We start from the raw sequence: 12,244 nt of genomic DNA on the forward strand, positions 1-12,244 counted from the left end.
GGAGGGCGGGGGGGGGGACAGCTGCAGCTGGACCCACGTCCTGGTGAGCAAAAGAGGCAATGGGAGCTCTCATTTTCCATAATTAACCCAAAATCGCCCAAATTTATAGATATTTAGAATTTATTTAATTATAGTGATTGAGGCACTAGTAGGCTTCTAATTTGCTTTAAAATTGTAAATATGTCAATAAAATATTGTGTTCAACTGATACCTATGCATATAGTGGCATTTCATTTTAATCATAGAAAAACATGGATTTGGGGGTTTTGAATAAGAGAATTCACAAATTTATTTTCTTTAAATTGGAGAATTTGTGATTTTTGAACAGAGAAAACCAGGATCCCTGCTAATCAGCCTGGGCACAATGCCATGCAAATATGGTAGTACCATTTGCAGTTCAGAAGTAGCATGGGCAGAGCTAACTCAGATAGCTGTACACAAAGCATTGCCTTGTACTGTGCAGGCATACTCCCAGTTTTTTGCTGTAAAATCTTATTGTGCACTAGTTACCTCAGTGTCAAAAAGTCATTTTTGTTTCTCTAGGAAGGGAAAATCTCTGGGCACATGCACATGAAGAAGTTACTACAAGGTAAAGGAGGGCAGGGAATACAGTACATCAGCTATGCAAATAACCACACCATGTGCTTAATTTTGCATTACAGTAAATGAAAGATAATCCATGGGGTAACAGTACTCATGGGCAGTTACTTCAGAAAAACTGACACACTCTTACCCTGCCTGCTTTTAGCCATAATTAGCAAGTTGTTTAGCAATCACATGCTCAAGGGCTCATACCCAAGGCTTCCCTTACAAAAGTCAGTAACATTATAAAAAACAATGATATATGTAGTATGGGAATGTGCTCTGTTTTGGGTGCTTATGATATCATGTATTTCACAGAAGAGGAAACTTAAACTTACTACTTAACTGTCATCTCCATAGCAATATGTCTTTTTTAGTATAGAGGTGTAGGTTGTAACCCTGTTGGTCTAAGGACGTAGGCAGACAAAGATTCTTTGGGTAAATCTGATATCTTTTATTAGACCAACTCAGATAGTTGGAAAAATTCTTCTTAGCAAGCTTTTGGGTTTAAATACTTTTTATTGGGTTGAGAAAACATCTGCTTTTTTAGTATTTAATTTATGGTAAGTAAGACATGTTTTAACAGTAGACGGAATTGTTTGCCTTTGTATTTAGTACACCGACATCAATGATCTAAATCATTTCCTATATTATCTTTGTACATTAGTTTAATGTAGTGGTGCTTAAGCTTTCCAGTCCTGAAGATCAAATGAGTTTATAGATCAGGCCCTGCAGGGCTGGTCTGTGGGCTGGATCCTGCATGCCAGATCCAGCCTCATGCTGGCCTAACCCCGCACACCGGATCTGGCTGTAGAGTGACCCTACATGCTAGCCCAGCCGCATACCAGTGATCTAGCATGCAGGATCATGTCATTGGTGCTTCACACCGGGTCTAGCACTGCTTTCCACTGCCAAATTTCCAGAACATTAGGGAGTCCCCATAGGCCAGATGACAAGGCCCTGAGGGCTGGATCTGGTTCACAAGCCAGAGGTTGAGCACCACTGGTTTAATGGAACAAGCTCACTTTCAAGTCACAGCAATGCTGGTCCCTTTGTATATCCTGGTACTAGTCTGATTTAGTGAACTGTTGTTCTTTTTTATAGTTTAACTTTTGCATTTTCAAAAGTAAAAAAAATCTGTATTATCACATTTTAGATATTACATTAAAAGGAAGGAACAACTTTGAATATTACTGACCTCTGTCTTTTCCTTGCATTGCTGTTTACTTCATTTGCATAGGCCCATATGCTTCACACTAGGGCTGGTTAGTTATTGAATGAGAAATTGCCAAAATTCACAATGAATTTTATTCACAAAAAATCACTCAACCAGGTCTACTTAATGCTGTTTTGTTTGTTGACCTTTCTTTCTCCTCAGCAAAAATTATTCAAAATTAAATACTCTGATTTCGTAAACTCCCCTCTTGTATGCCTGCTCTAGTTCCCAAAGAGACTGTAATTTTAGCACTTACAAAAATTGTGTGGTTTACTTGCTAGACAAAATTCATTGATATCAAAACTTCTTAGTTTAAAAAAATGTTAGGAATTGTTCCCTTGTAGAAATGTTGTTGTTTTTTTAATATCAGTAAAATGTGGTGCACGGCTGAAAGAGCAAATTCTGACTAATTCTTTGGTAGCCTCCAAATTGAACACAGCAAGTAGAAAAGATATGTCCAGACTACAAAAAATGCCTATGTCTCTGCACACAAGCCTATTTTGCTTTAAACGCCTAGTCAATACTCCATTTTTTTTCAGTATAGACTCACTAGGCACGTCTACATGTGACCCTGACTGCGCATTTGGTACTGTGCAGTCATTTAGTGCAAGTACTAAATGACTGTGTAGTACCCACCACTAATACGCAGTCCTGGCGGTGTACAGTTATTTTAGATGCTACGTTGCCATAGCAATAAGCTATGGTGACGTAGTGTCAGCTTCACAGTTTGTGCCTGCTGATATTACGTCACTGTAATGACAAGCTTCGTCGACATAGCTCATCACTACAGTCTCATGTAGACGCACCCACTGTGTTATTTCTTTTTCGGGAAGACAACTATAGACATTAAAATATTATTGTTTCTTAAGACATAAAAAAAAAACCCTTTAGGCCTGAATACCCATGTATAATCAATATTGTTGCGACATGAGTTGAGCAGTTGAGATTTTGCAGTCTGTTCTAGTCCTCAACCACCCACCAGAAGGTTCTATATTAGGTTATATACCCAGGTTATATGTTAGGAAGAACTTTCTAACTGTGACACTGGGGGTGTGTCTACACATGCACCGGACAGTTGCGCCCAACTGCGTAAATGCCTGCATAGTAACCACTGGTACTCAGCAGTCCTGGCGCTGCTCAGGTCGTTTCTGACCCTACTGCACAATAGCAATGAGCCACTGTGCAGTAGCTCATTGCTATTGCACAGAAACAGCGGCATCGTGGTTCATGCCCACCGATACTACATCACCATAGCGATGAGCTACGTTTCTGTAGCCTGTCTTGTGTAGACATACCCTGGTTAAACAATCAAAGCGATTACCTAAATGGTTCTCAACCTTTTTTAGATTCAAGGCACTCCTCAGAAAATGCCAGCTCTTTGTTTTCACTCAGTCTTTGACTACAGAAAAATAGAACTATTTTTCTGTTGTAAAAACTCCAAAGACCACAAAAGGTTAGAAAGGGGTTTTCGTTTTTTAAGGGTTTTTTTAACAATATTAATTCCTGTTTGAAATCTCTGAGTTTGTCTAATGAAACATGTTTGCACACCTGACAATGCTAACATGGCATGGTACCTGCAGAACCTTTGAAAGGATTTAAAAGTACCCTGGCTGAAGATCAGTGGGTTAAACATACATTTGTCTGATTTGGCTTAGACAAAGATGTTCCTGCATTGATCAGGGGTTTTTGATTTAAATGACATCCTAAGATCCCTTTCAACCCCACATTTCTATGATTCTATATTTCTACAATTTTATATTCATTTGAAAATAAGGGCCTTTTTATACTGTGTGTATGAATATGTACTCCTGTTAGCAACAGAACAAAGAATCTAACAGCCAGTGAATTAGGATCACAAGCTGAGATTGGGTGCCTAATATTAGGCAAGCAAGGTTGAAAATTTTGACCATAATTCATTAAATATGTTTTTAAAAAGGAAAGTTAGAGATTAGATGCTGAAAGCTAAAATAATGAATTTTTCAAAATTATTTTCACAGAATGAACAAAGAGAAGTCATCAGTAAATTTCGTGCTGGAAATATAAACCTACTTATTGCTACTACTGTGGCTGAGGAAGGTCTGGATATCAAAGAATGTAACATTGTTATCCGCTATGGTCTCGTCACCAATGAAATTGCTATGGTGCAGGTATGTCAGTATGCCATATGGGTCTTTCTTTATTATTATGGTTTACATATTTGGATATATTTTTAATAAGGCCGATAATTTTTATGGTGGCATGTGAAAGCCAACACACCCTTCCTCTGTTAGAGGGAGGATGAGAGGGTTACTGTGGAGCAATACATTCATCGACAGCTCTATTTTCAGAGCACAGTTTAATAGCAATAGCGAATTACATGAATGGGATTTGGAGGAAACCTTGGAAGCCTTGGACATGAGTGAGGAAGGTGGTTAGAGATACTGTATTTAGCACGAATACCAAGACCACTTCCATGATTCATCTTCTGTCTGTTTACAGTGTAAGATTCACTTAGGTGCAGAGTAGCTACCCAGAGCGCTTCAGAATTAAGCTCTATAGTGTCCCTTTGAAAAGGGTGTGAGAGGATGAGTACAGCAATGTGCCTCTACACCCCTTTAGGCAATGTTGAAGAGAGGGCCTCAGAGGAGTGTTCCTACCCTTTGTATTAATGTCATGAGATCTTTTCTCTTGTACTCATTTGTGTTCCCACAAAGAAGAATAACAGACTTTTCTTTAGAACAGCATCCAAATAATCCATTACTTACTTATTTCCTCTTACGGCTGGAGCTTCTAGGTACAGTTATGTTAACCAACGTACAAATACATAGCAAAAGAAATATGGCCTAGAAGAGCGTTTACTGTCTAATTATGCAGAATCTGAAGGTGTTTGTTATTGTCGTCATCAGCAATCCCTCATAGTCAGGGGTGATTGTCTTCCATTATTGCCTTATCTGTGGTCTGAAGATGGCTGTTAAGGCCAATCCAGGGTCAGTCCAAGTTCCACTGCAACTCGGACATGTGTTTCTGTGTGGGGTGGGTGGCTCTGGATTCTTGATTTGGTCCACAACACACTGTTTCTGCCACTTCTGCTTTTCCATCTCCTGTTGTCATCATGAGGTTACAAAGTACCTCACTGAGATCCTAGCAGCAAACTCTTCCTCTCTTTGGGGTGGTCCTGCATGCTAGTTTCCCACAACATATCAATGTTTCATTTTTTCAAGTTGGCCTTGAGGATGTCCTTGAAACACTTTCTCCACCCTCCTCTTGAGCATACACCTTGACTGAGCTGGGAAAATAAAACTGCTTCTGGAGTTGGACATCCAAATGATGTGTCCAGCCTAACAAAGTTGATGTTGGATGATCATCGTTTTGATGCTTGTGGTGTTGGCTTGCGAGAGGATGCTAATGTTGGTGCATCTAACTTCCCACTGGATTTGAAGGATCTTCTGCAGGCAGCATTGATGGTGCTTTTCCAGCAACTTCAGGTGTCTCCTGTGTGCTGTCCGTGTCTTAGCTCCATACAGTAAAGTAGGGATCACAACTGCTTGATAAACCATGAGCTTGGTTTCAAATCTGATGTCACAATCTTCAAATGTACGTCCTCAGGCATCTGAAGGCTGCACTTGCACATTTGAGGTGATGTTGTATTTCTTCATCCATATCAGCCTTCTGCGAGAAATGGCTTCTGAGGGATGGGAAATACTCAACATTCTCCACAGTCTCATCATGAATCTGAATGACCAGAGCTGGGGACTGCTCAGAGCTTGTTGACGGAGGACCTGAATGTTAAATATCAGTCCCATTTTCTTGCATGCCTTAATAAAGACAATGATTGAAGATCTACTTTTAAGCAAGCACACACTACAGTATCATCAGTTTACTGGAGCTCAATGATTGAGGCCCAGGTAGTCTTGGTTTTGGCTCAGAGTTTGGTGAGATTAAACAGTTTACCATCCATTCAGTAGTTTAGCTCCATTCCTACTGGAAACTTGTTGGTGATCAGAGGTAGCATCATGGTAACGAATATTGAGAAGTTTTGGAGCAATGACGCAGCCTTGCTTAACTCCTGTCTTAACCTCAAAGGGATCTGTGATAGATTTATTACTGAGAACCACTGCTCAGATGCTGTCATGGAGCAGGCAAAGAATGGTGAAAAATTTTGCTGGGCACCCATACTACAGAAGGATCCCACATAGAAAGGAATATTTGCATACAAAAATAAATTTATCTATGTTATACTTTATTTATAGTGGATCACAAACTCAATATGAGTCTGCAGTGTGACACAGCTGCAAAAAGGTGAATGCAGTTTTGGGCTGCATCAATAGGGACTGGATAAATACATGGATGGTAGATCTATTAATGGGTTTTGAACAGAAGGGCTATAAGTGTTTCCTCTGACATATCTAAACCAATGAATGGTGAATGCCAAGGAGGGTATTGATGAGTAGATAAATCACTCTTCAGGGAGAGTATTGAACCGTATATCTCTATAATATTCACTTCTGCCACTGTCTGAAAAAGGATAGTAGGCTAGAAGGACCATTGGTCTGACCCAGTACAGCACTTACATTCTTATGTAATAGGAGTATTAGATGCAAGACATGGAAGGTGATAGTGCCTCTTTACTCCTCACTGGTTAGGCTTCATCTAGAATATTGTGTGAAATTTTGGTCTTCACATTTTAAAAAGGACATGGAGAAGTTAGGGTCCAGAGGAAGGCAACAACAATGGTAAAGGGTTTGGAAGGCAAGCCATACAAGGAGAAGTTGAAGGATGCTCAGCTTGTGGAAAAGGCACTTAAGAGGAGAAATGATAGCAGGCTTCAAATATCTAAAAGGCTGCCATGAAGGACTCTCCCTTGCTACAGAGAACAGGGTACAGACCAATAGCTTGAATTTGCAGCAAAGTAGGTTAAGATTGAATATCAGGATAAACTTCTTCACTGTTAGAACAACGAGGCAGTAAACTTAGGGAAGTTTGAAATCTCCATCATTGGAGGTGTTCAAGAAGAAGCTGGCTGAGCGTTGGTCAGGGAAGATCTAGGCGTAGCTATGCCTGTGCTCTACAATAAGTATTTCCAATGCTTCTGGGCTTTGTTGGTTGCCACAAGGGTCCAGGAAGAAATACTTGTCACCTTCTGTTGCTATACGTTTTCCATCTTGCTCAGAATCATTGGGTGTTGGCGGCAGGTAAGGCTGGGGATTTTGACTGGCTTGTACCAGTGCTCCTATTTGGACTAAACCCTGGAGGTTCCTGGCTAGAGGGTCTTGCCTCTCTGCTCAGGGTCAGACCAATTGCCACATTCGGGATCAGGAAGGATGTTACCATATGGTCAGACTGGTAGGAACTGTCGGGGGTTTTGCCTTCCCCGGGAGGGTGGGGAGTGGGGACATGGCCCTTTTTCCTTGGAACTCTTGAGCATATTTTAACAACACTGGAAGCAGCAGAGCACCTGCCACTATTGTCCTCCTGCTTAGAATCATAGAAATTGGGTTGGAAGGGACCTCAGGAGGACATCTAATCCAACCCCGTGCTCAAGGCAGGACCAGCCCCAACTATATCTTGCCAGCCAAGGCTTTGTCTAGCCAGAAAACCTGCTTTGCTTGTGGCAGGTTAGGCTGCTATGACTTATGGTTGCATGACAGGGTGGACTGTAGTTTTAGTAATAGGTTAGAAAAAGATTTATAGGGAAAGGTTTGGATAGTGATAATCCTGCTTTGAGGAGGGAATTGGACTAGAGGACTTGTAGAGGTCTCTTCTGTCTTACTCATCTATGATTTTATGTGATCTGTGAGTGCAAGAATATTGTTGAAGACACAATATGGGTTTTAAGTTTCAAAGATTTATTTCATGGTTCAAAAATCCTTTTAGCAGCATAATGTGTATTGACACCGCCTCTTATTTTTAATAGTACTGCAGAGGCAGCATAGGGCATTGGAATGTTTCTTAAACAAGAACACTTAATTAAAGCAATGCTTCACTGGGATGCTTCACGTAAGGAACATGGAATACCTTTTGTTACAGAAAATGTATGCAATAATGCCACAGATGGCTCTGCAGTATTTATGATCCCATTTATCTTGAAAACTGCAGGCTCGTGGACGAGCCCGAGCTGATGAGAGTACCTACGTACTGGTGGCATCAGGTGGATCAGGAGCTGCTGAACGTGAAAATGTCAATATATTTCGTGAGCAAATGATGTATAAAGCCATCCAACGTGTCCAAAGGATGCCACAGGAGGAGTATGTAAACAAGGTATGGTTTCTGACTCATCCTTTGCCCTGTAAGTAGGAACAGATCTCTGTTACATACTTGAATCCTAAAAGGAACAGTGAAACTTTCTTTTTTAAAGGAGTTAAAAATGTCATTGCGTACCCTATTTGGCTTTGAAACCTTCTGCCAATATTTACTGTTTAATTGCCACTTTTCTGTGTTCTTTTTATTTAAACCCTTTCTCTACCCAGTTGATATAGGAAAACTCTACACAAAGACTAATTAGACAGAATGTCATCAAATGAAAAAAGCAAAGTAACTGAAAAACTAGAGAAAAGCATTTTTCCTCTAATCATCTGTTACAATCCATTTAGGACAATGGCACCCAGTCCTTTGGTCCCAGGGGCCAAAGGTCCTCCAATCTGTGGTGTAGGATCAGTTAATGAGCCAGATACTGTGTTAGGTCAGTCCATGGGTGCAAAACTGTGTGACCAGGTCCAGCTGTACACCAACCCAACCCTGTGCACCTGGGTCCCGCCACATGCTGGCATGCAGGGCCACATTATCTAGCCTACAGGGCTCTCTGGACTTTGACAGCTCATGAACAATAATTAACACTGCCACTGTTCCCTTGCCACCAAATTTCCAGACCTCTGGGGAGCCCCATGGACTGAATGACACTACTCCACAGACTGGATCTGCCTGTGGGCCAGGGGTTGAGCACTCTTGGTTTGGGAGATTCATGTAATAATTCAGACACACCGTTAAAAAAATATGATTTATAATTTGACTGTGTCCCTTTAATAGTGTCAGTTTCCAGAATCTATTTTCCATGTACATATCTGAGGTTTTGGAAGTAAACTTGGCAATAAATCTTTTTTCTACTGAAGCTACAGCAGAAGATTCATAAATAGGACAATGTTCTTATCCTTCTATTTCTAGATTCAGGGGTTTCAGATGCAAAGTATATTGGAAATAAAAACGAAGGCAAAGAGAGAGCAGCGTAAGAAATACAAGGAAAATCCATCATTAATAACATTCCTTTGCAAAAACTGTGGCAAGCTAGTATGTTCTGGAGAAGACATACAAATTATTGAAAGCATGCATCATGTCAATGTTAAAAAGGAGTTCCAGTAAGTATTACTAAACTACATATTCTCATTTAGGTAGAAACCTGTTGGTATGAAGGCAGAGCAGCACTCTGGGCATTGCATAATAACAAAAAGTGGTAATATCATGAAAAAAAGTAGGGTATGACCCAAATTCTGCTATTGGCAAGTAAGAGAAGTTTCAGTACCTTTTCAGTTACATGTGGCTTACGTTTTTTTGCTGCTGAGATGCTGGTGGGGCAGGACCATACTGAGCTCTGATTTGGGGCCAACCAGGGGATGAAATATCAAGGAGTGCAAAAGATAGGTTCCACAAACAGAGCTAACTAGGCTACCTTGCTCACGCTGGATGTATTTAACAATGCTGTCAGTAATCAAGTGCCGTAAGTTGAAGACAACATGAATCTCAGGGTCCTCTGCATACAGACCTGTATACTGTTTAGACTTTTCTTAAACATTTAGCACTGGACACCCACAAGTGCTACGCTATGAGCAGGCCATCTGTACTGCACTTTGTTCATACTGTAATTGAGAGATTATTAAAAATGTTTTATTTTAACTTCACAAAATAAATTGTAATTGTTTCTAACAAAGGGACAGTTATATATCAAACTTCACCCCACACTACAATCTCCTTCTAAAGTCACCTTTGTTTGAGATATATCATTTTTAGTTTCCGTTGCAAGAAGGTTTGGGGAAAGTTAATGAGGAAATGGTGCTTATGGGCACCATTTCTCCCAGAGCTCCGTGATATGCAGAGGAAGTATTCTAGCTGCATCATTATTTATAAGTGTGCAGAATGGTCCCCCTTAAAGGTGATGAGCCTTGGCCATGGTAGAGGGAGACAGTGAGCCATATCTTTTCTGCTTCTTAAGAGCTACCAGAGGGTAGACCCTGCACTCAGGGGAGCACACAGCACGCAGTTTGTAATATCTTGTCCTTGCAGAGTGGTGACAAAGTGTCCTTGCATTCTCTCCTACTCTTGCATTTGTCCAAAGGTCAGACATAGTTTATGGCAGTAGTTCTGCTACCGTGCTTGCAGACTAGATTTTTCTTTAGGAGTTGTACTCTCAGAATATACTATTTAAGGCCACCTCTTTGAGAGAGAATAACCCCATCTAATTCATATTTCATGTCCATTTTCAGGGACCTTTATTATACAAGAGAAAATCGAACACTGCGAGAAAAACATGCTGATTACCAAACAAATGGTGAAATTATCTGCAAACATTGTGGACAAGTAAGTGTGTGTTTCCTCATTCTCTGTAGTGCCAAAAGGTATCTGTCTAATTATTTTTGCTAATAGATGCTTTTCTTCAATTTTTCAGGCTTGGGGAAATATGATGGTGCACCGAGGGCTTGACCTTCCTTGCTTGAAAATCAAAAATCTCGTGGTCCGATACAAAGATAAAAAAACCTCAAATCAACTTTACAAGAAATGGGGAGAGCTGCCAATCAGCTTCCCTGATTTTGACTATGCAGACCACTTTGTTTCCAGCGATGAAGACTAAGGATTTGTTCACAAATGTACACAAAAGTTTAATTTTAACCTGAAGCATTTTTACTGCTGTGATCACAGGCTCCTGGTTTGTTTATTTTTTCAGGAAAAGCTCCTGTCTTCTATCTTTTACTGTAAACTCCCAAGTGCAGTAAAACTGAGACATCACTTGGGGAGAAGGAAAGTTGTTTGTGCTTTTGTGGCGGCTTGGAATAAGAAAAGGAAAGCCTTAGTAGATCCAGGCAGACAAGGTTCCTTGGGTGAATTTGATATCTTTTATTAGACCAACCCAAATGGTTGGAGAATAGTTATTAAGCAAGGTTTCGGGTTCAAAAACCCTTCGTCAGGCTAAGGAAGCTTCAGCAGTTGGTGTGTGCTCTTCCTGGATGGAATGAAAAGTCCAGGCTTTTGTGAAGTCAGGGGACAAACCTTCCTTCCCTATATAGCAGAATCCAGCGAATGAATGAAAAAATTTTCATTGATTGGATTTTTTTCCGTCATTGCAACAATGCATTTAATGAGTGGTATTTGCCATCTAAGATAATTAACAAATATTTGGGGGGATTTTAACTCGGGAAATACTTGTTAAAGGTCATTGTTAGATCAGACATGCATTTGAAACTGAGGTTGGGAGTTAGTTGTTGGTAACAAAGAGGCAGAAGTAGAGCATATATGATATGCAGTCAATCTTTCAGTGCAGGAATTGGTGAGGGCTGCTGATTCCCAGCAGTGATCTAAGCCAATGGTCAGATCCGGCCTGCAGAGCCATTGGATCCAACCTGTGGCCTATGAGTTCAGCAGTGGGATATTTTGCCTGCACTGCACTGTACTTGGGCTGTGGGGCTTTGCCCATGCCACAATTGGGTGGCAGGAAGCAGTGGTGGCAGCAGCAGCAGCTGAATTCTAGTGCCAGCCCTTGGACCCAAGCTGAGTTGTTCCAGTCCACCATGGCAAAAAAGGTTGCTGACCACTGATCTAAGCTATTTTCCTCCCTTCCTTTCCCCATGTTAACACTGTCTCTCAGTAACATAAGTAATGTGAGGGGGTATATTTTAACTCAGCGTTTCCCCTGAAATGGCTGTCATTTGGACACTGGTTCTGTTTTGTGCTTCTCCTCTTATACCATTAAGGGGTGACTCCCACATTTGTTACAAAGTCAGACTAAATTTAAACTACTATACAAAATATTTTAAGAAGTCCATGTACTTAAACCTTAAGTAACAGTAGCAAATAGAATTTTCCATTTGTAGTGTCATACAAAGATTTTGTAAAATGGTGAAGATGCATTAAAGTATGCTTCTTTAATAAATGGCTATAACTCTTTTGTTTGCCACCATTATTACACATTCATATACAATAATCATTTTAATAGTTTAAACTTCTCTTCGTGACTTCTCATTTAAACAACTGACAAATTTTTATTGACTTCAGTAGGATCAAGATTTCACCTACACTTCAAAACAATGTGCTGCTGTAATTTACAGCAGGGTTTGAAGTTTACCTTTCAAAACTTTTTTAAAAAGTGCAGCTCTGAGAGGTAACTACAAATGGCATCATGCACTTCCATATTTATCTTACATACAGAATAATTTGCTCAGTTTACAAGTAAAATATTTGAGGTTTGGGGGTTGTTTATCTGTTAGC

General features: G+C 40.3%; 1 protein-coding gene across 1 annotated transcript in view; it reads left to right on the top strand.

The window, feature by feature from the left end:
- Positions 1–11,905, top strand: part of IFIH1 (interferon induced with helicase C domain 1) — a gene marked incomplete at its 5' end in the record, with an annotated part of 59,404 nt that extends 47,499 nt beyond the window's left edge. Inside the window, 5 exons of the mRNA XM_006037451.3 lie at positions 3,796–3,945; positions 7,874–8,035; positions 8,936–9,126; positions 10,249–10,342; positions 10,431–11,905. Coding sequence (XP_006037513.2) covers positions 3,796–3,945; positions 7,874–8,035; positions 8,936–9,126; positions 10,249–10,342; positions 10,431–10,613 — 780 coding nt within the window. The remainder of the gene's footprint in view (positions 1–3,795; positions 3,946–7,873; positions 8,036–8,935; positions 9,127–10,248; positions 10,343–10,430) is intronic.
- Positions 11,906–12,244: the final 339 nt, after the last annotated feature.

This window comes from Alligator sinensis, unplaced genomic scaffold (assembly GCF_000455745.1).
Source record: "Alligator sinensis unplaced genomic scaffold, ASM45574v1 scaffold1779_1, whole genome shotgun sequence".
In the NCBI taxonomy this organism is placed as follows: domain Eukaryota; kingdom Metazoa; phylum Chordata; order Crocodylia; family Alligatoridae; genus Alligator; species Alligator sinensis.